Genomic DNA, 24339 nt, shown 5'->3' on the forward strand with positions numbered 1-24339 from the left:
CAAGACCAGCTGGTGTTACCACCTCCAAAGAAAATGATGACCTGCCAATCACGCTGGCTGTTGCGGGTAAAGAGGTGGCAGGTCTGCGCCCCAAAACAGGTGTGACTGCTGTCCCCCCAGTCACAGAGGATGAAGAGGCCGCGGATGCACAAGATATGGCAGACGGTGGTTGGCCCGGCCGGCTAGACCGCATTGTAGCACACTGAGCTTCCCACTGCAACTTATGCTTCATGTCCATGTGCCGGTTCATGCATGAAGTACTCAAACTATGTATTTTTTGGCCTCTACTTAGTTTTTGCTGACAAATGTTACAGATAACACGAGTTGGGTCATCTTTATCGATCTGAAAAAATGCCCAGGCTATGCAAGGCTTAGCACCCATGCGACCTGAAGAGCCACCACGACTTGTGGTGAGAGGCAGAGTTGTGTTTGAGGATGCAGTTGTTGACGTGCTTCCAGTACTACGTCTCTGTCCAGGAAGGCGCAACCTGACCTCGTCGTCACTAGCATCTTCCTCCACCTCCTCTGCTGACCTCATCTCTTGGCTGACTGTGGGTTGACAGTAAGTGGGATCTCCGACCTCATCATCATCACCCTGTGCGTTATCACACCCGTCGTCCTCAGAGCCAACCTGTTCCTGCCCTGACAAAAAACTAAAGTTGTCGCTCCAATCAGGTATTTGAGTCTTATCATCGTCTTCCTCATTGTCTCCACCAACAGGAGTTACAGTTTGGGAATGAGGGTCTACATTATGGTCAGAACCTTCTGCGTCTGGTCCTGGATCCGACTCATAAAGATTCTGGGCATCAGTGCAGATCATTTCCTCGTCTGGATTCACAGAAGCGCTGGAGTCGACCTCTGATTCCCAGGCTATAGTATGAGTAAACAGCTCTGCAGACTCAACCATCTGTTCTACCTCATACTCAGACGGGCAGCTGGAGATTTGGGAGCTGTGAGGAAGCAAGTGCGATTTGGGTGACACCTTTGAGGACTGGAGTATTTGTGATGTTGAAGTTGATGTGGAGGAGAGCCCACTTAAAGGAGCACTTGATATCCGTTGAAGCACCTGCTGTTTTTGTGCCTCATCTGGAATTTGTAGCGATTGGCGTGGCCGTAAGAAAGGGATCTTATCACATTGTCCGCTAAAAGAAGTAGACATTTTAGTTTGGCTGGAAGATGGTCTTTCTTCTGCACCTACCCCACGGACACAACCTTTTTTCCCCTTCCCAACACGCCTATTCCCCTTTCCACCAGCAGCAGGCCTTTTTCCACTCATTTTGGTGGTTAACTAATTCACAACTCTGGAGTTGTTTGCACAAAAAAACAATGGATGGTAACCGAGCAGAGCTGAGTGGCCAAACTGTGGTATTAGGCCAAAACTATTGGCTGGGTTAGATGCAGAAAAAAAATATTTTTAATTTGCAACCTGATGGAGGTCAGTATAGATGGACTAATAGACCAAGTCCCACACACCGCTAGAAACCCAAATATTTTTTCAGAGCTAGATGCAGAAAAAAATTATATTCAATTTGCAACCTGCTGGACGTCAGTATAGATGGACTAATAGACCAAGTCCCACACACCGCTAGAAGCCCAAATATTTTTTCAGAGCTAGATGCAGAAAATTTTTTTATTCAATTTGCAACCTGATGGAGGTCAGTATAGATGGACTAATAGAACAAGTCCCACACACTGCTAGAAGCCCAAATATTTTTTCAGAGCTAGATGCAGAAAATAATTATTTTTAATTTGCAACCTGATGGAGGTCAGTATAGATGGACTAATAGACCAAGTCCCACACACTGCTAGAAGCCCAAATATTTTTTCAGAGCTAGATGCAGAAAAAATTTATTTTTAATTTGCAACCTGATGGAGGTCAGTATAGATGGACTAATAGACCAAGTCCCACACACTGCTAGAAGCCCAAATATTTTTTCAGAGCTAGATGCAGAAAAAAATTATTTTTAATTTGCAACCTGATGGAGGTCAGTATAGATGGACTAATAGACCAAGTCCCACACACCGCTAGAAACCCAAATATTTTTTCAGAGCTAGATGCAGAAAAAAATTATATTCAATTTGCAACCTGCTGGACGTCAGTATAGAAGGACTAATAGAACAAGTCCCACACACTGCTAGAAGCCCAAATATTTTTTCAGAGCTAGATGCAGAAAAAAATTATTTTTAATTTGCAACCTGATGGAGGTCAGTATAGATGGACTAATAGACCAAGTCCCACACACCGCTAGAAGCCCAAATATTTTTTCAGAGCTAGATGCAGAAAATTTTTTTATTCAATTTGCAACCTGATGGAGGTCAGTATAGATGGACTAATAGACCAAGTCCCACACACTGCTAGAAGCCCAAATATTTTTTCAGAGCTAGATGCAGAAAAAAATTATTTTTAATTTGCAACCTGATGGAGGTCAGTATAGATGGACTAATAGACCAAGTCCCACACACTGCTAGAAGCCCAAATATTTTTTCAGAGCTAGATGCAGAAAAAAATTATTTTTAATTTGCAACCTGATGGAGGTCAGTATAGATGGACTAATAGAACAAGTCCCACACGCTGCTAGAAGCCCAAATATTTTTTCAGAGCTAGATGCAGAAAAAAATTATTTTTAATTTGCAACCTGATGGAGGTCAGTATAGATGGACTAATAGACCAAGTCCCACACACCGCTAGAAGCCCAAATATTTTTTCAGAGCTAGATGCAGAAATTTTTTTTATTCAATTTGCAACCTGATGGAGGTCAGTATAGGTGGACTAATAGACCAAGTCCCACACACTGCTAGAAGCCCAAATATTTTTTCAGAGCTAGATGCAGAAAAAAATTATTTTTAATTTGCAACCTGATGGAGGTCAGTATAGATGGACTAATAGACCAAGTCCCACACACTGCTAGAAGCCCAAATATTTTTTCAGAGCTAGATGCAGAAAAAAATTATTTTTAATTTGCAACCTGATGGAGGTCAGTATAGATGGACTAATAGACCAAGTCCCACACACCGCTAGAAGCCCAAATATTTTTTCAGAGCTAGATGCAGAAAAAAATTATATTCAATTTGCAACCTGCTGGAGGTCAGTATAGAAGGACTAATAGAACAAGTCCCACACACTGCTAGAAGCCCAAATATTTTTTCAGAGCTAAATGAAGAAAAAAATTATTTTTAATTTGCAACCTGATGGAGGTCAGTATAGATGGACTAATAGACCAAGTCCCACACACTGCTAGAAGCCCAAATATTTTTTCAGAGCTAGATGCAGAAAAAAATTATATTCAGTTTGCAACCTGATGGAGGTCAGTATAGATGGACTAATAGAATGATGCTATGCCCAAAAGATTTTACTTCACTAGGTGCAGTAAAAAAATTGGTATTCTATACACAGGTGGTATATCTTGCAACACAGATAGGCTACTCCACTGACTAACACACTCTGCAATAGGCCAAAAAGGATTAGCTTTGCTAGATTCAGCCAAATGCTGTGAAAAAAACTTGCACAGCACTGGCACAGACCTGCCTGGCAAAAACTGATAGGAACTGATGTAACCTAGTCCTGAAAAGGACTCCAATTACAATTAGTCTTTACTCCCACAATCTATCTATTTAAGAGCACAGACCTGCCTGATAAAAGTCGTAGGAAATGCTGTAACCTAGTCCTTAAAAGGACTGCAATCACAACTATTCCCTACTCCCAAGCTATCTGTATATTTGTGCGAAAATTGGCTTGAAATTAACAAGGTATAGCGCACACAGCAACAGCGGTGCCGTCTAACACGCAGCTGCAGCAGTGAGAAAATGGTGGCGACGGGGAAAATGGCTTGGTCTTATAGGGCAAGGACATGTGACATACACTGCCAATCACACATGCCCTTGCTTGTGTGAAAAAAAGCACTTCGCTCCGTGTGTGCGCTGCTGATAGGCTGACAGATTGCACCTCCCCACTGCAAATGCGGGAAAGAGAAAAAAAAATGGAGATCTTCATTGTTCCTGCAGAGATCCATCCCCTGCCCCTCCCCCCGCCCCGCTGTACACTCAAACTGCGTATTAACATTAATTTTCATCATTACTGAGAAAAAATCCAGTTATGATTTTGGTGCACGAACAGTTATCGAACATAACCTCGAACAGCCGAATTTTTCTCAAATAGTTCGTGTTCGCCGACCGGCTCGAACACCGCCCAAAACAGCTCGAATTTGAGATTGGCGAACAGTTCGAGTAGAACAACGCTCATCTCTACTTGTGACTTTGTTAGAAGAAAAAGTGCAAAGTCTTCAGGAGAGAATAGCTACACTGAAGCTCATCAAAGATGATTAGGATTTCCTGGACATGACCTGAAAACTATATGCAGAGACTTTGAAGACCTACGCCAAAAAGTGAAGGAAATGGGAGCGCAGCTCGTCTTCTCATCCATCCTCCCAGTGGATGGAGATGGAACAAGGATATTGAACAGGATTGTACAAGTGAACAACTGGCTAGGTTGATGGTGCCGTCAACAAAGTTTTGGGTGTCTTGACCATGGAGTGAATTACTTGTATGATGGACTGCTTGCTAGAGATGGGTTGCATCTTACAAAAACAGGAAACCACATATTTGGTAGACGGCTTGCTACACTCATCAGTAGAGCTTTAAATTAGAGCAATATGGGATGGAAAATATATGGACAGGAAAAAATATGCATCTAATGAATTCTGTTGAGAAACCGGCTATTAGAAGTGGAGATAAAAAACAAAGACATCAAATTCTGAATGACAATAGAGGAGCAAGAGAAACCAACTGCAAACTAAAATATGTCTATACAAATGCATAGAGCATGGGAAACCAACAAGGAGAATTGGAATTGGTAACACAGGAAGAAAGATATGATGTCATAGGCATCACTGAAACTTGACGGGAGGATACACATGATTGGAATATAAAACTTGAAGGCTACAACTTGTTTATAAGAAACAGGCTTAACAAGAGGGGAGGAGGTGTTGCATTGTATGTTAGAAAGCATATATCTCCACAGAGATCCAAGCTTCATAGAATGGTAGCTCTGTAGAAACTATTTGGGAAAGAATACAAGGAGAGAAGAACACTATTATATGTGTTTACTATAGGCCACTGGACAGACTGAAGACTTGGATGAACTATTTTTACATCAGATGCCTTTGTTCTAAAAAAAAGTATGACATAGTGATTATGGGAGATTTTAACTATCCAGATATGTGGTGGGAATCTCTCTCAGGAAAAAGGAATGGGCCCAGAAAATTCTTATCTTCTCTTGCTGACAACTTTATCAGGGAAAAATGCGGTAGATATAGTATATCTTTTATAAAGTATCTCATACTATCCTTATTGAAAAAATGACCAAGTATGGGACTGACAAGGCTATTATTAGGTGGATTCATAACTGGCTCAGTGATCGTACTCAAAGAGTGGTAATAAATGGTTGCATATCTAATTGGAAGAGTGTTTCAAGTGTGGTACCACAAAGCTCTGTCTTGGCCCCTGTATTGTTCAACATTTTTCTAAATGATCTAGATAAGGGAACTGAAGGAAAAATAATTAAATTTGCAGACGATGCAAAGCTAGGAGGGATAGCTAACACTAGAGAAGACAGAGAAAGGATTCAAAAGGATCTAGATAAGCTTGAACAATGGGCAGCGACTAATAGAATAGTATTTAACAGGGAGAAATGCAAGATTCTACATCTGAGCAAGAAAAACGAAAATTACATATACAGAATGGGAGGAATAGAACGAAGCAACAGCACGTGTGAAAAAGACTTGGGTATAATTTTCCTCCGGGTTCTCCGGTTTCCACCCACGATCCAAAGACATACTGATAGGAAATTTAGATTGTGAGCCCCAATGGGGACAGTGTCGATATTGTCTGTGAAGCACTGTGGAATTAATCGCGCTATATAAGTGAGTAAAATAAATAAATAATAATAGATCACAGACTGCACATGAGTCAACGGTGTGATGCAGCAGCAAAAAAGGCAAACACAGTTCTGGGATGTATTAAGAAAAGCATAGAGTCCAGATCATGTGAAGTAATTATCCTCCTCTACTCCTCCTTGGTCAGATCTCATCTGGAATACTGTGTCCAGTTTTGGGCATCACATTTTAAAAAAGACATAAAAAAACTGGAGCAAGTTCAGACAAGAGATACCAGGAGGTGAGCGGACTGCAAACTATGTCCTACAAGGAACGGTTAAAGGATCTGGGAATTTTAGCTTTCAAAAAAAGAAAGCTAAGAGGACACTTAATAGCTGTCTACAAATATCTGAAGGGATATCACAGTGTAGAGAGATCATCCTTATTATTATTATTTATTATTATTTATTATTAATTATTATTATAGCGCCATTATTTCCATGGTTCTTTACATGTTTAAAAGGGGTATACATAGCAAACAACAAGTACAATAATTTGAACAAAAACGAGTCGGCAACTGGTACAGGAGGAGAGAGGACCCTGCCTGCAAGGGCTCACAATCTTATTCTCATTAACACATGGAAACATGAGAAGCAATGGGATGAAACTGAAAGGGAGAAGATACAGATTAGATATTAGAAAAAAAAAAATTGACAGTGAGAGTGATCAATGAGTGGAACAGACAGCCATGAGAGGTGGTGAGTTTTACTTCAATGGAAGTCTTCAAACATAGGCTGGACAGAAATCTGACTGAGATGGTTTTGTGAATCCTGCATTAAGCACGTGGTTGGACATGATAACCCGAGAGGTCCCTTCCAACTCTAACATTCTATGATTCTAATGGCAACTCTGCACACTGTCACAATTCAGCAGTCTGCAGTCACAGATTTCCTGCAGACTTTGGTCCCAAGCTTGGATAGCCCATCCACATTCAATTTTCGTATTTATGGTTTGCATTTTTCCCTCTCCTTCTTCCAAAAGCTACAATTATTTTATTTTCCATTGACATAGCAGTATAGGGGTTGTTTTAAAAGGGATAAGGGACAATCCATTTTTCCATACAAGGGCCCTGATTCATCAAGACTGGCATTTTTCATGCTGGTCTTGATGAGAAGGCTTGCTGGAGTCAGATGCTCCTGATTCATTATGATGCACATGCCTCTCAATTAATCCGATGAGTCTGAAAAGTGATGTTGCCCTCCATGTATGACACGCCACAAACCTTTCTCTAGTCGGGGATTGGAGTAACTTTTATGGAACAACGAAAGCAACAACTTGTTATGTATTTTACAAGCGGGAATTGTCACGCCCCCATCCCGCCCCAGGCTCCATCTGTTTTGACGGGTTAGGCAAATATGGCTTAAGACCGCCAGAAGTTGCAAAATTGTAGCACAACCTCATGTTGCGCCAAAATGTAGTCACTTTTCAAAGCTTTTTATGCCAAAACTCTGGAATAAAAGATTTAATGAATTGGGTCCACTGTACTGAAAAATGGGAAAAAAATGTAAAGTAGGATTAAATGCTGAAAAAATACAATTCTGACATGTTTTTAGGTTATGTTTTTACAGTATTAGAAGGTAGTCATACTGCTATTTAGGTATTTAATGAAACTAAAAAATATAGAATTGACGGAGAATAACAAATGTGTATTTACAGTATATAATCTGTATCAGATCTGGATTATTGTTTCATCAGTTTAGAAAAATTAATTTAGAAAAATGCATAGTGCTTACAGTGAAACTTGGTGGTAAAAGTTCCTTTATACTGGGCTGCATGAGTGCTGCTGGTGTCAGGGAGCGTGATGTTATCATGAATTCACAGATGTGCAGCTCTATATTGAAGAAGAAGATGCTACCATCACTCCATGCGCTTGGTAGACGTGTACTTTTCCAACATGACAATGATCCAAAACACACATCTGTTGCATTTCTGAAGAATAACAGGGTGAATGTGATTTAGTGGTTAAGCATGTCTCCTGATCTGAACCCAACTGAACACCTATGGGGAGTTATGAAGAGACAAGGTGAGCATCACTCTCCATCCAGCATCCAGGCTCTAAAAGAGGTCATTCTTTAAGAATGAAAAATAGCTGTTGTAATATGTCAACATCTTGTTCATTCCATGTCTAGAAGACTTGATGCTGTCTTTAAAATCATGTAGGTCATATTTGATGTGGGGTATATTAATTTTTGCATCAACTAACTTCAGTAGAACTGAAGATTCTGTACTGAAAGTTATATTATTAATCCTATTGTTTTATGAAAGTTAGTTTTGTCAAAATTTTGAAAATTGTTCTTGTGTTCAGTGAGATATTGATCCAAATCTCATGTATTCATTTATGCTGAGCACTATATATATATATATATATATATATATATATATATATATATATATGCACTCTTCAGCATTTAAACTTGGGACAAGACATAAGGTTAACCAAATCGATTAAGTAGCTGGGGTCTGCAAATATCAACCACCTAACTCCAATTTTAGGCATGTGGGATACTCATAAAATTCAGATTGAAAGCATTTTTTATTAGCCACGTGAAACCTTAAAAATCAGTTTAAATCTTGTAAGATAATTGTGCACTGCCTTCTGCTCGTTGATGTGCCAGTTATCACCACTTCTTGCAAACAGAGAGAAACAGAATCCTTGAACTGAGAGAAATTGGTTTATCACTCCAACAGATTGCTACACACGTAGGTCAAGATGTCAGCACTGTTTAACGTTGCGTGTCCCAGTAATTTGGAGAACAATGACAAACTGTAATAACAGGAAAGGTGCACTGAGGAGAAACTCTGCATGGACAGATCTTCAGATTAAAAGAATGGCGTGTAGTGATCCATTTCGTACTGCAAGTAAAATTGGATGTCACATACCAAGCCTAAGCCATCAAACAGTGTCTACACAAACCCTCAGAAGGTGTTTGCATAATAATGGATGACAAGACAGGAGTTCCATTGATCGCACGCCACTGCACTCAAAGACTATCATGGTGCAGAGCAAAATGGCAATGGAGGCTGGAATGAAGGTCTATTCTCTTCAGTGATGAGTCCTGCTTTTGTCTTGAATGGAATGATAGTCGGAGATTGGTCTGGAAATCACATGGGTAACACTATAAAAACGCCTTCACAATGGATTTTCACACTGGTCCCACAACCCATGGTTATGGAGCGAGGTGGCATAATGTACGGTAGCCGAATCCCTCTAGTCTTCACTCAAGGTTCGCTAACAGCTTGGCATTGTATTTACATTGATTTCGTCGTGGAGCCAGTGGTACGACCATTTCTCCAAAGTGTTCCAGGAGACAATTTTCAATACACCAAGCCAAATGTTGGTCATGCTACTATGAGCAGCCTGAGTGACCTAAACACGCTACCATGTAATGTAGTATTTCCAGACTTGTCTCCTATCAAGCATATTTGGGATGGCATTGTTTGAAAATTGCAAAGGAAGCTGCCAGCAGCAGATCTTGATGTTTTGCATGGCCAAGTGCATTCAGCGTGACAGAACATTCTTCAGATAACCATTAATAACCTCATTGATAGCATGCCAAAGCATGTAAGCGTGTGTATTTCTAGGTGTTGCACTCATACTTAATTGAATAAATCGAGATATTTTGAAAACAATGTTTCCATTTTTATCATTTGCATATCAATAACGTGTCTAAAATCTAAACAGAATCAATATTTTGAAGGAACTAGGTGAGGAAGTTGTTCCAAACATCTTCAGTGGATGTAGGCTTGCACAAATCCTTCTGTCTCTGCATAAAATCCCTGACTGACTCAATGATGCTGAGATTATGGCTCTTTGGGGGACATATCATGACATCCAGAAATATTTGTTCTTTTTGCTGAAGATAGTTCTTGATGACACTGGCTGTATGTTTGGGGTCATTCTGCTGCTGACTAAATTTGGAGCCAATCAGACGCCTCCCTGATGGTATTGCATAATGGATAAGTACTGTATCTGCCTATATTTCTGTACATCAAGGAAACCAAGAAATGGGCAATGTTGAGGACCGTAGAAGCAGGGGTCTGCCAAGGAAACTTAGTGCAGCAGACGAAAGACACATCATGCTTTTTCCCCTTTGAAATCAGAAGATGTCCAGCAGTGCCATCAGCTCAGAACTGACTGGGAACCAGCTATGCTTGTCTACTGTTCGGAGAAGTCTGGCCAGAAATTGTTCTTATGAAGGAATTGCTGCTAGAAACAATACCTTTGACATGGAAACAAGACCTAGCCACTCAACTATGCATGAAAACATAAGGGTGCAGAAAAATGGCAGCAGGGCTAGAGAGTAGTACAATAGTGAGTGTCTGCAGGCAACAGTGAAGCACAATGGAGGTTTCTTGCAAGTTTGGGGCTGTACTTCAGTAAATGTTGGAAATTTGGTCAAGATTAATGATGTCCTCTGAGAAATACATTTATATTTTATACATTACATTTATATATTTAGCCATCATGCAATACCATCAGTGAAACATTTGATTGGCTCCAAATTTATTCTACGTCGGGACAACAACCTCAAACATATAGCCACTGTCATCAAAAACTATCATTAGCTGAAAAGAAACAAAGAGTCCTGGAAATGATATGGCCCCTGCAGAACCACACTATCAACATCATCGATTCTGTGTGGGATTAAGAGACAGAAGGATTTGTACAAGTCAACATCCACAGGAGATCTCTAGTTACTTTGGAACAACTTCCCTGCTGAGCTCCTTCAAAATTTGTGTGCAAGCATGAATTGGTGATTTAATGCTGGGACATCATGTCTCTCTCCATCCACCAACATCACGTTGCACCACAGACTGTCCAGGAGTTGGCGGATGCTTTAGTCCAGGTCTGGGAGGAGATCCCACAGGAGACCATCCGCAACCTCATCAGGAGCATGCCCAGGCGTTGTAGGGAGGTCATACAGGCACGTGGAGGCCACACACAATACTGAGCCTCATTTTGACTTGTTTTAAGGACATTACATCAAAGTTGGATCAGCCTGTAGTGTGTTTTTCCACTTTAATTTTGGGGGTGACTCCAAATCCAGGCCTCCATTGGTTAATAAATTTGATTTCCATTGATGATTTTTGTGTGATTTTGTTGTCAGCACATTCAACTTTGTACAGAACAAAGTATTCAATGAGAATATTTCATTCATTTAAATCTAGGATGTGTTATTTGAGTGTTCCCTCTATTTTTTTGAGCAGTATATATATACAGTGCCTACAAGTAGTATTCAACCCCCTGCATATTTAGCTGGTTGACACATGCGGAATTAACTTGGCATTGTGACATTTGTACTGTAGATCAGCCTGGAAGTGGGAAATGCACTGCAGCAACTTTTGTTTTTTTTTTGTTTTTGTTTTTTTTTTTAAAACGTTAAAAGTTAATTCAGAGTGTCATTTATTATTCAACCCCTCAAACCACAAGAATTCTGTTTGGTCCCCCTAAAGTATTAAGAAGTAGTTCAGGCACCAAGAATAATGAGCTTCACATGTGTGGATTAAAGATCTCTTTTGCCAGCCTTTTCTGACTATTTAAGACCCCCCCCAAACTTGTGAACAGCACTCAGACATGGTCAACATGGGAAAGACAAAGGAGCATTCCAAGGCCATCAGAGACAAGATCGTGGAGGGTCACAAGGCTGGCAAGGGGTACAAAACCCTTTCCAAGGAGTTGGGCCTACCTGTCTCCACTGTTGGGAGCATCATCCGTAAGTGGAAGGCTTATGGAACTACTGTTAGCCTTCCACGGCCTGGACAGCCTTTGAAAGTGTCCTCCCGTGCCGGGGCCAGGCTTGTCCGAAGAGTCAAGGCTAACCCAAGGACAACAAGGAAGGAGCTCCGGGAAGATCTCATGGCAGTGGGGACATTGGTTTCAGTCAATACCATAAGTAACGTACTCCACCGCAATGGTCTCCGTTCCAGACGAGCCCGTAAGGTACCTTTACTTTCAAAGCGTCATGTCAAGGCTCGTCTACAGTTTGCTCATGATCACTTGGAGGACTCTGAGACAGACTGGTTCAAGGTTCTATGGTCTGATGAGACCAAGATCGAGATCTTTGGTGCCAACCACACACGTGACGTTTGGAGACTGGATGGCACTGCATACGACCCCAAGAATACCATCCCTACAGTCAAGCATGGTGGTGGCAGCATCATGCTGTGGGGCTGTTTCTCAGCCAAGGGGCCTGGCCATCTGGTCCGCATCCATGGGAAGATGGATAGCACGGCCTACCTGGAGATTTTGGCCAAGAACCTGCGCTCCTCCATCAAGGATCTTAAGATGGGTCGTAATTTCATCTTCCAACAAGACAACGACCCAAAGCACACAGCCAAGAAAACCAAGGCATGGTTCAAGAGGGAAAAAGTCAAGGTGTTGGAGTGGCCTAGTCAGTCTCCTGACCTTAACCCAATTGAAAACTTGTGGAAGGAGCTCAAGAATAAAGTCCACATGAGACACCCAAAGAACCTAGATAACTTGGAGAAGATCTGCATGGAGGAGTGGGCCAAGATAACTCCACAGACCTGTGCCGGCCTGATCAGGTCTTATAAAAGACGATTATTAGCTGTAATTGCAAACAAGGGTTATTCCATAAAATATTAAACACAGGGGTTGTATAATAATTGACCCACACTTTTATGTTTAAAATTTAATAAAATTCAACTGAGCAACATAACTTTTTGGTTTGTAAGATTTATGCTTCTGTTCATAAAACCTACTCTCGTTTGCAGTTTGAAGGCTCTAACTTATTTGCATCTTATCAAACCAGCTAAATCTGCAGGGGGTTGAATACTACTTGTAGGCACTGTATGTAGAGTGGGGAAAAAAAGAGTTAGTCAGCCACCAATTGTGCAAGTTCTCCCAAGTTCTTGCCCATCTGCATGGAGGAATGGGCCAACCTTGTGAAGACTTACAGAAAACGTTTGACCTCTGTCATTGCCAACGAAGGATATATAACAAAGTATTGAGATGAAGTTTTGTAATTGACCAAATACTTTTTTCCACCAAAATTTGAAAAAAAATTCTTTCCAGATCAGACAATGTGATTTTCAGGATTTGTTTTCTCATTTTGTCTCTCATAGTTGAGGTCTACCTATGATGTCAATTACAGGCCTCTCTCATCTTTTTAAGTGGGAGAACTTGTGCAATTGGTGGCTGACTAAATACTTTTTCCCCACTGTATGTATATATATTTTTTCTATTTTTAATTTTTAAACATTTATTTATTATTTTTTTATTTATTTGTATGCTTGTTTCTTAGTGACGATTTATATCTTTACTTATTTTTAACTATTTTTTACAAATAAAGAGGACCTATCACTTGCTCATAAGAATTAAGTTAAAATCCCTGAGCTCCCCTGATTCTGCCTATCTTTTCCTTTTGGCGCTGCATCACTGCATTGTATAGATATTCACATTTGTTGCAGCATGTGAAATCTCTGATAGCAGACCAACTGACTGTTTCGGCAGCTGTCTGGGAGGGAGGGGTGAATGTGCACAACCCCACAGAAGACTCAGAAGAAACACCCTGTTGATCTGTAACCCCTTTAATGGCACTGTAAAACTCAAACAGCGGCATTTAAGTATCGCAATCCCAGTGGAGTGCCCATTCAGATGCACATCTGCCACCACCACAATGTGATAATGGGATGCTAATGGGTTACCATGGCAGCCTGGGGCCTACTGAAGGCACCCCGCTGCCATCATGTTTGTCCCTCTTGGCTGGACTTTATAGAGTATCATTCATTTCATTATATGCTACAATACTGAAATATTGCAGTATCATAGGAAATTGTTAATTTTACTATATACTATAATACTGAAGTATTGCAATACATAGTAGGTTCAGGTCCCTTTGGGAGACAAAAGAAAGTAAAGTGTAAGATTAAAGTTTTCAAAAATTAATAAGAAATAAAGCATAAGTTTGAATCATCACCATTTTTCCACTAGAACAAAAATTGTTATTCACACCCTAAAAAGTGTGATGATGTCAAAAATAACAAAATTAAATCTTTATTGAAAAATCATACAGGAAAACAGAATCGAAATGCCAGAATTGCTGTTTTTCGGAGGCCGCACCTCCTTCTAAAATATGTAATTAAGATCAAAACACTGTATGTACCTCAAATTTATACCAATGAAAACTTTAGCTCATCACACAAAAACAAGCCGCAATGCAGCTCAATTGATGCAAAATTAGAAAAGTTATGAACCTCTGAAAATGGAGACACTAACAAGCTTCTTTTAAAAAAAAACAAAAAAACTATACAAGTTTGGCAGAATCGTGTTGCCAGGTCATTTTTTATTGCACACTGATTGCCATAAAATCATAACTCAAAAAAGATAACAGAATTGGTTTTTTTTTCACCTCACTCGAATTTTTTCCCATCTCTCGTATCTTATATGGTAAAGTAAATGGTGCCATTCAGAACTACAACTCGGGCTAATCTGCTTTTAGGCCCATAGAAAAAGTGAATGCAAATACTGATCTATACATATTTTAACAGTCTAGTTTTTGGTGAGTTTTTGACGGTATGCAATTTCACTGCACTAAAAACACAGCGTTTTAGGCCTTCTGCACACATTCAGTATTTGGTGAGTTTTTTTCCTCAGTATTTGTAAGCCAGAACCAGGTGAGGAACAATCAGAGGTAAAGTATAATAGAAACAAGTCACCAATTCTACATTTATCACCCACTCCTGGTTATGGCTTACAAATACGGAGGTAAAAAACTCACCAAATACTCAACGTGTGAACGTGGCCTTAGCTTATGTTCCCATAATGAGTTTTTGATGAGTTTTTTAAGCTGCGTATTTTTGAAAAAAATCTGCAACATCAAAAACTCATCGTGGGAATGTAGCTTTATAGAAATCTCATGCCCACGGTGCTTCTTTTTTGCCCAGCGTAAACTGGCCTGCGGTGCGTGTTTCATATCCACAACATGTCAATTTCTCTTGCAGGTACACTGAGTTTTATGTGCAGATTTCCCCCATAAAATAGATGTGGAAAATCTGCAAGTAAAACACTAACATTGGTTGTTTCCGATGAGGAAACGTACTAAAAACCCATGTACTCCACACAGGACTGTATCAATAAGGTTTTGTCAAAGACAAATACCAGAAAGTATCAAAAACAAAACAACTTTATTTAAAACATGACATAGCAACAAGAGACAAAAAGCGCTGCGTCAAAAATGCATGTAAAAAAATGCAGTAAAAAAACACGATAAAACCGAATTTAATAGGTACAGAAAATCTACAACATGAAAAACTCTCCAAATGCCCATCATGGTAACACAGCCTTGGGATATGTGCACACAAAGTATTTGCTGCGTTTCTGTTACGCTTTTTCTGCGCAGATTTGTTACAAAACTGAAGGAATTACTGGATTCCTGAAGTCTCATGCACACATTGCTTCTTTTTTTTTGTTTCATATCTGCACAATGTCAATTATTTGAGCAGTTTTGCAGTGTTTTTCCCCTACTTTAATGAATGGGAAAAACCCGTCAAAAACGCGCCATAAACACTCATTTTTACTGCCAACACATCACTATTTGCAGCAGATTTTTTCAGTTGCAAACACTGCATGTGTGCACATAGCTTTAAAGCTTCACAGATTCATATATGAAACATTGATATTGATATTACACAATTATATAGATTAAATTACCTCTTTGTTCCACTTCTACAGTAGAAGATGCAAAAAAAAGGAAAAAAAGACAAGTTATTATGTTTCCAACAACCTTTTTCAAATCGTGATATAAAATTATGAAAACATGTAAAACAAAATATAAAAATGCAAATTTATTAAAATAATAAATAATAAAACTTTAAAATAATACCATATAATGTAATTGTGCAAAACAAATAAGAAAGCATTTCTTGAGGACTAGATCTGAATATAGTTAACGGGGTTGTCTGCTGAAAACAAGTTATCACCTTTACCCAGGACAGATGATAACTTATTGATGGGGAATTTTTATCCCCGTTATAGAGCATGCCTACTTGAAAGCCACTCCATTCATTCCCTATGAGGCTGCCAAGACTATGCTCCGCTTTTTCCAGCAGCCTCGTAGAGAATGTATGGATCAGAGGTTGGGCATGTGCACTGGCGCCCCACTCTAGTGCCGATAGGAGTGATAAGTCACCGATCAATAAGTTATCACCTAACCTTTGGATAGATGATATCTTGTTTTCACCAGACAATCCCTTTAATGCACTTAAAGGGGTTGTTTGGTCTACATGATTTTGATAACTTACCTTAGGAACTATACCATTTATATCAAATCAATGGGTGTCTAACACCTGCACCCCCATCAATCAGCTGTTTTCAGCTCCGGGATTAGCAGGATGTAAACAGTGAACAGTGGTGGAGCAGAACAGATCCGTCACTGTAGTCTTTGCTGAAATCTGTAGCTTAGCTCCTATTTAATTGGCAAAAACGACTATATAGTGAAAGGAGCCATGATGTTCCACCTCCATTCATTGTCTACATCCGGCTGGCACGGAAGCTGAATTCAGATGATTAATGCGGGTGCTGGATCCTGGGCATCAGACCTCAACTGACCTGGTATTAAAGACCGATTCTTAATATAGGTCATTAATATCTTAATCCTTTTAAATGAATGAACATAGAAACTTCAGGGTATACCCCCATGGGACATTTTGGCTGCGGAATTCCTGAAGTGGAAATTCTACGGGGAATGCTGTAGATTTACACCAGATTTCTCTATGGATTGGTGAAGATCCAGACCATAGATTAAAAGGCTGAGGATATGGAGACATCAACAATCCCATCCACAAAGCTGCTACTGTCATGACTATCCAATCTGTTACCTGTTTCGAAATACCTTTCGAATTCACTTTTAATAAAAATTCTTTAAAACTACTAATTCTTACAGTCATTATTTCATTGAAAGAACGGTCTTATTGACCAACATCTGTTCGAGAGAAGGGTTGCCAACTGTCAAGAAATTCCTGTACAGTCCATAAAAAAGGACTGTATACAAAATTTGATGCATCCATGTTTTTATATACTGCATTCATATCATTATGATTTTTTCATTGTTTTCATAAAAAATATTAGTGGTTCATGATTTTTTGATACGTTTTCCAGAACAAAATAGATGTATCAAAATTATACCATAAAACATAATTGTACGTAGTAATTAGGATCTTCATCAGTGCATGAGTTGCTGTATCAGACAGGGACTGGAGCCTAGGGGGGTCAAAAGGTCCCTTGAGGCCCCGTCACACTTAGCGACGCTGCAACGATCCCGACAACGATACGACCTGTCAGGGCTCGTTGCTGCGTCGCTATGTGGTCGCTGGTGAGCTGTCAAACAGGCAGGCTCACCAACGATCAGGGGAGCAGCGACATCGTGGAATGAATCTTTCCACGATGTCCTGCTCCTGGTTGCCAGCCTGCTGAAGCAGGAGCAGGCTGGTAACCATGGTAAACATCGGGTTACTAGGGGCACACATGCACCTAGTAACCCGTTGTTTATCATGGTTACCACTCTGCTACGGTGAGCGGGAGGTTACCGCTCACTTTAGCAGGCTCGTAACCATGATAAACAGCGGGTTACTAGGTGCGCGTGTGCCCCTAGTAACCCGATGTTTATCATGGTTACCAGCCTGATCGCTGCTCCCGCTGGTCACACACAGCGATGTGTGCTGACCAGCGGGAGGGCAACGACCAAAAAATGGTCCAGGACACTTTGCAGCGATCAGCGACCTCACAGCAGGGGCCTGATCGCTGCAAAGTGTTACACATAGCGACATCGCTGGTGAGGTCGCTGTTGCGTCACCAAAACCGTGACACAGCAGCGAGCTCGCTAGCGATCTCGCTATGTGAGACGGGGGGCATTAGACTCATGAGAGATAACCAATACATTAACCCCTTCCCACTGAAGCCTGTTTTCATTTTCCTGATCAAGCCAAATGACCAGTGTCACTTTATAGGATAATAACTATGGAACGCTTCAAAATTCCCAAGTGATTCTGAGATTGTATTTTTCGTGACAACTTCATGTGTGCAGTAAATTTAAGTCACTGTGATTTGCATTAATTTATGAAAATATAACAAATGTCGAAAAATGTGCAATTTTTTTTAAATATGAATTTTTATGCTCTGAAAGCAGATGGCCACACCACGCAAAAATTGTTAGTAAATGACATTTCCCACATGTCTTCTTGACATCAGCATCAATATTTCAAATGTCCTTTCATTTTGTTGGATGTTAGAAAGATTAAAATTTTAGCATCGATTTTTCATTTTCTCAACGAAATTTACAAAACCTATTTTTGTAGGGAACGCTTTCTTTTTGGAGTGACTTTGAGGGCCTTATATGTCAGATAATCCTCTAACAAGATCCGTTTTAAAAACCTACCCCCTCATGTATTCAAAACTGCATTAAAGACATTTGTTAACCCTGCAGATGCTTTCCAGGGATTAATGTGAAGTTGAAAGAAAAAATGAAAAAAAAAAATTTTTTTTTCACAAAAAGTTAGTTTAGCCCCAAATTATTCATTCTCACGAGGCTAACAGGAGAAAATAAACACCACTTTTGCGTTCAATTTGTCCTGAGTAAACCAATACCATTGAAACTATTTGTATGAAACTATTGTTTAGGGATACGGCAGGAATCAAAAGGGAAGGAGCGCTCTTTTACTTTTGGCAAGCAATTTTGGTTTGATTTATGATTGTGGATGCCATGCTGCGTTAGCAGAGCCCCCCAAGGTGCCAAAACAGCAGAACCCCACAGAAGTGACCCCATGTTGGAAAGTACACCACTCAAGTAATTCATCTAGGGATGTAAGTAGAATCTTGGATCCACATGAAAAACACAGAATTACATAGCAGTTGGCAGTGAAAATGAAAAATCTATTTTTTCCACTAAAATGTTGCTTTAGCCTCAAAATTTCATTTTAGCAAAGAGTAATATGAGAACAATGACTCCACAATTGATAACACAATTTCTTCTTAGCACCGCAATAAAAGCTCAGAATGGAAGAGCTCTATTTTGGAGTGCAGAATTTGCTGGAATGGTTTGCAGATGCCATGTCACATTAGTAGAGCCCCTGAAGTGCCAGAACAGTAGAAGCCCCTCAAAAGTGACCACATTTAACAAACTACACGTTTATATGAATTCATATATGGGTGCAATGAGCATGTAGACACCACAGGTATTTCATTGAATTTTATACCATTTGACCATGAAGATAAAACAAAACTATATTTTTACCACTAAAATGTTGTTTTAGCCCCAAATCTTTCATTTTTACAAGGTGCAATAGAATTAAATGGATTCTAGAATTTGATTTCTCCAAAATGCTGCAATACCCCATATGTGGTCTGAAACTACTGTTTGGGCACAGGACAGGGCTCAGTAAGAAAGACCGCTATTTGACCTTTAGATGACAGACCATCAGAAACCCCCAAAAGTGACCCCATTTTGAAATTGATCTATTGGTGCAGTGACTTTTTTGACACCATAGGTGTTTTCCAGAAATAAGGATGAGTTGCTGTGCAGATATGTTAGTTTAGTGCCCAGTAGAGATGTGCGGATTTTTTGTAATTCAAATTCGCCAATTTCACCGAATTTTCCTCAAAAAAGCTCAGAACTGCAAAGCTTGGAAACTTGAAAAATACACATGGGAAGAGGAGAGAGTGAAAGAGAACCTTACTGACTATAAGAGCTTATTCTCTACAGGAGAGAGAGAACCCTGCTGACTATAAGAGCTTAGAGAGTAGACTCTACTGACCATAATAGCTTACACTGTACAGAAGAGAGAGAAAGAGAGAGGACCCGCTGACCATAAGAGCTTACAGCATACAGGAGAGAGAAAGAGTAGATCCTGCTGCCCATAAGAATTTACACTCTACACGAGAGAGAGAAAGAGAGAGGACCCCGCTGACCATAAGAGCTTACACTATAGAGGACAGAGAGAGGACCCTGCTGACCATAAGAATTTACACTCTACAGGAGAGAGAGAGGACCCCGCTGACCATAAGAGCTTACACTAAACAGGACAGAGAGAGAGGATCCTGATGACCATAAGAGTTTCTCTCTACAGGAGAGAGAAAGAGAGGACTCTGCTGGCAATAAGAGCTTACACTCTACGAGAGAGAGAGAGAGAGAACCCTGCTGATCATAATAGCTTACACTCTACAGGAGAGAGAGGACCTTGCTGTTCAAAAGAGCTTACACTCTACAGTAGAGAGAGGACCCCATTGACCATAAGAGCTTACACTCTACAGAAGACAGAGGACCCCATTGACTATAAGAGGTTACACTCTAAAGGAGATAGAAAGAGTAGACCCTGCTGAAAATAAGACCTTACACTCTACGAGAGAGAGAGAGAGAACCCTGCTGATCATAAGAGCTTACACTCTACAGGAGAGAGAGGACCAAGCTTATCATAAGAGTTTACACTATTCAGGAGAGAGAGGGAGGATCCTAATGACCATAAGAGCTCACACTATACAGGAGAGAGAAAGAGATGATCATGCTGAACATGAGAGCTAACACTCTACAGGAGAGAGAAAGAGAGGACTCTGCTGGCAATAAGAGCTTATACTCTACGAGAGAGAGAGAAGCCCGCTTATCATAAGAGCTTACAGTATACAGGAGAGAGAAGAGAGAACCCTGCTGACCATAAGAGCTTACACTGTACAGGAGAGAGAGGGACAGGATTCCGCTGATCATTGGCGCTCACACGCTACAGGAGAGAGAAAGAGAGGACCCTGCTAATCATAAGAGCTTACACACTACAGTAGAGAGGGAGGATCCTACTGACCATGAGAGCTTGTTCTCTACAGAAGAGAGAGGACTCCGCTAATCATGACAGCTTACACTCTACAGGAGAGAGAGGGAGGACCCTACTGACCATAAGGGCATTAGACCAGTCAGTTTTAGTCCTTGTTCACCATATTTTCAGTGTTTGTGTTTGTGTGCTGTCTGTGAAAAAAATGGATCGCACTCGGATCAATGTTATTCAATGGGGCAGTGCAGATAAGCTATTTTTTTCACTAACCGAATCTGTGTGTGAAAAATGCATTATTTTCCTCTGTAAAACGGATGAGACTCACCCATTCAAGTTAATCGGTGCGCAAATAATAATCGGATGCCATATGGATCCACAGTACAGTATCTGATTTTTATGGATACATTGCAATCCTGTAACATAGGAAACTGTAAGGGTATGTGCCCACGTAGCGTTTTACAAGCGTATTTGATGCGGAATTTCCGCAGCGGAAACGCTTGGTAATCCGCACCCCATGGTCCCCAATGAGTTTCCGCAAGTTCTATGCCCATGCTGCGGATTTTTCCGCAGCATTTTTGATGCGCACAAAAATCTGCAGCATGTTAATTAATTTTGCGTTTCCGCATGCGGAATTGCCTTTGCAATGCAATAAAAAACGCAAGGCAATTCGCATGTCGAAAACGCGTGAAAAACGCGCGATAAACGCTTGCGGAATTCCGCATGCATTTTTCCGGGAAAGGACATGCAGAAATGAAGCAGAAATTTTCTGCTTCATTTCCGCAACGTGGGCACATAGCCTAAATGGTCCTGTTTATGCTGTGGAATTTCCGCAGCGTAAACGCTTTAAAAACGCTTGGTAATCCGCCCCCCATGGTCCCCAATGACAAGCCGCACAGTCAATGCCCATGCTGCGGATTTTTCCGCAGCGTTTATGCTGCGCTCAAAAATCCGCAGCATGTCCATTAATTTTGCGGAAGCGCGGCGTAATCGCCGCCATTGACTTGCATTGAGACGCACATAATCCGTGTCTGTACATTTGTACTCACGGATTATATGCGTTTCAATGTGCGGATGGTACCCAGTTCTGGAGGAGAGGAGACTCTCATCCAGACCTGGGTACCATTGTACCTGTAAAAAAAAGAATAAAATAAAAAAAAAAGATTATATTCACCTTCCGACGGCCCCCGGTGTCCTTCCCTGTGCTTGCGGGCAGGACTGAAGGATCTGCGGTGACATCACAGTAATGTGACCGCATGCCCTTCAGTGCAGTGTCCCGCGATCAGCTGGCAGCCAGGAAGGAGCGCAGCAACACACGCCGGGCCATCAGAGAGTAAGTATAGGTTTATTTTTTTATTTTTTTACCATTCTTACGGTCACACTATATAAATCCATGCCGGTTGCATGGATTTATATAGTGTGACCTAGTTGTCAAGGACTTTCCAAGTGATGCTAAAATCGCCTGGAAAGCGCTTGTCAATCCGCATGCTGAAACGCATGTGAATAAGCTTCAAATCCGCATGTACAATCTGCATGCGTTTTTTCTGCCAGGGAGATGCAGAAATGCTGCAGAAATTTTCTGCTTCATTTCTGCATCGTGGGCACATAGCCTAAAAGATTAATAGCTGCTGCTTTTCTGGATGAAACTCTGACTGATTTTTTTTATACTGTCGTGTGAACCTACACATACACTGACCGGACAACTCCAGCCTAACAGGCCACCGTATCTGGTATCATTCTTTGACCTCTAACCTCTCAGTAGTGTTGTAGGGGTTTCAATGGAGTGAAAGAGGGAGCCCCCTTCCTCTCACAGTCTTCTAGATTATACTGTTTAAATGAAGAACAAACTCAGATTAAACTCAAATATGTTCAAGTCTGAAATTAAGATTTTAGGTTTTTTTTCAGTTCACAGTATGCCAAACTGATTGTGACTTCTCTGTCACTTCTAAACCCCAACACTTTATCATCAATTTAGCAATATCTGCAGCAGCTTTCACAGACCAATAATAGCTTATACATCCCAAACATTAAATCTTCTAATATTCTACCAATGTACGGACCCATAAACATGTTACAATGCAAAAATTACAAAAACACACTGTGTAAAAGGGTGCATCAAAAGCACTGTTCTGTTTTATAAGGTACTAACCACATACCTTATATCTGAATTTAGAAGGTCTCAAATACATAGTTAAAGAAGTTGTCCAATACCAGGAAAACTTCTTCTCATCCCCCATGCTTGGCCACAATAAAATAAAAAAGCTTATACTCTGGTGCCAGTGACGCCAGCGCTGATTGGGCACCGGGCTCACGTGTCACAACAACTGCGCAAGAGTCCCAGGACCGCGAGTTCCGACACTACTGGAACCACGCCGGCAAACATTTAGATAAAGAAGGGATTGTCCTAGTAGTGGATAACGTCTTTAATGTTAGTCAATAAATATTTTAAAGGTTAGCTTTATATCAAAAAGGCTTTTCCAGCCTTTATAAGTAATCTTTCAGCAGGTTTTTGCTATCTAATCGAACAGCAGCATGATATAGGGACAGAGACACTAATTCCAACCATGCATCACTTACTTTATTGGGTGCAGCAGTTGTGATAGAATCACAGTTTTCTCTGTTGCAGATCTAGCAGAGCTTGGAATGTTGAGCCCTGTGAAACCCCGCCCACACCACTGATTGGCAGCTTTCTATGTACTTTGCATATTGACAGTAAACTGCTAATCAGTGTGAGAGCGTGGTTGGACTAAGAGGCACAAGACACCTAGTGATAATCTCCTGCTGATAAAAGTGATTTTATTGAAACAGCAAAACAGAACCTAGTAAGTGACACATCACTGGAATCAGAGTCTTTGCAGGTGTTTTTTGTTAATTATTCTAATTTACTGAGATAATGACTTTTGTGTTTTCATTGGCTGTAAGCCATAATCATCAACATTAACAGAAATAAACACTTGAAATAGATCACTCTGTTTGTAATGACTCTATATAATATGAGTTTCACTTTTTGTATTGAAGAACTGAAATAAATTAACTTTTTGATGATATTCTAATTTTGTGAGATGCACCTGTACATAGCAAAACCCTGCTGACAGATTACCTTAAAAGGCTTTTTTCCAGGTCTTTGATATCAACAGCATACCCTTAAAATAGGTCATCTGTATCAGATCAGTGGCGGTCCGACACCCAATACCTCCACTTATTACCTGTTTGTACAGTACCCCCAGAGGCAAGCGCATGTGCACAGTACACAAAGCAGGAACAGCATAGCTCAGGACTTTGTGTAGTTTATCCCCTTCACTCCTGGGTGATTTTATGCTTTTGCTCTTTTGTTTTTTCCTTGCCTTCTTCCAAAAGGCATAACTTTTTTCTGTTGAAATAGTCAAATGAGGGCTTGCTTTTTTTTGTGTTACAGGTTCTACTTTTGAATTACACCAATTTACCATATATTGTACTGAGAAACAGGAAATAAAATCCAAGTGGGATGTAATGGTGAAAAAATCCAATTCTGTCATTGTTTATTGGAGATCATTTTCACAGCTTTCATGTTATGGTAAAAAATAACCTTTCAACATGATTCTGCAAGTCTGTACGATTACGGTAAAACCAAAATTCAATAAATTTTTTTAATACTATTTAA

The 24339-nt window shown here is 40.3% G+C and overlaps 1 protein-coding gene across 13 annotated transcripts in view; it reads right to left on the reverse strand.

Moving 5' to 3' along the window:
- Positions 1–24339, reverse strand: part of ADGRL3 (adhesion G protein-coupled receptor L3) — a 1088292-nt gene that overhangs the window by 623184 nt on the left and 440769 nt on the right. For 11 of the 13 annotated variants that reach the window (XM_073686318.1, XM_073686317.1, XM_073686315.1 and 8 more), the window contains exon 6: positions 15604–15618. The exons of the other annotated variants lie outside the window; for them this stretch is intronic. In XM_073686318.1, coding sequence (XP_073542419.1) covers positions 15604–15618 — 15 coding nt within the window. The remainder of the gene's footprint in view (positions 1–15603; positions 15619–24339) is intronic. 13 annotated transcript variants of the gene reach the window in all.

The sequence above is a fragment of the Phyllobates terribilis genome, unplaced genomic scaffold (genome assembly GCF_046119375.1).
Source record: "Phyllobates terribilis strain yellow unplaced genomic scaffold, ASM4611937v1 Scaffold_1__5_contigs__length_1240528914, whole genome shotgun sequence".
Classification (NCBI taxonomy): domain Eukaryota; kingdom Metazoa; phylum Chordata; class Amphibia; order Anura; family Dendrobatidae; genus Phyllobates; species Phyllobates terribilis.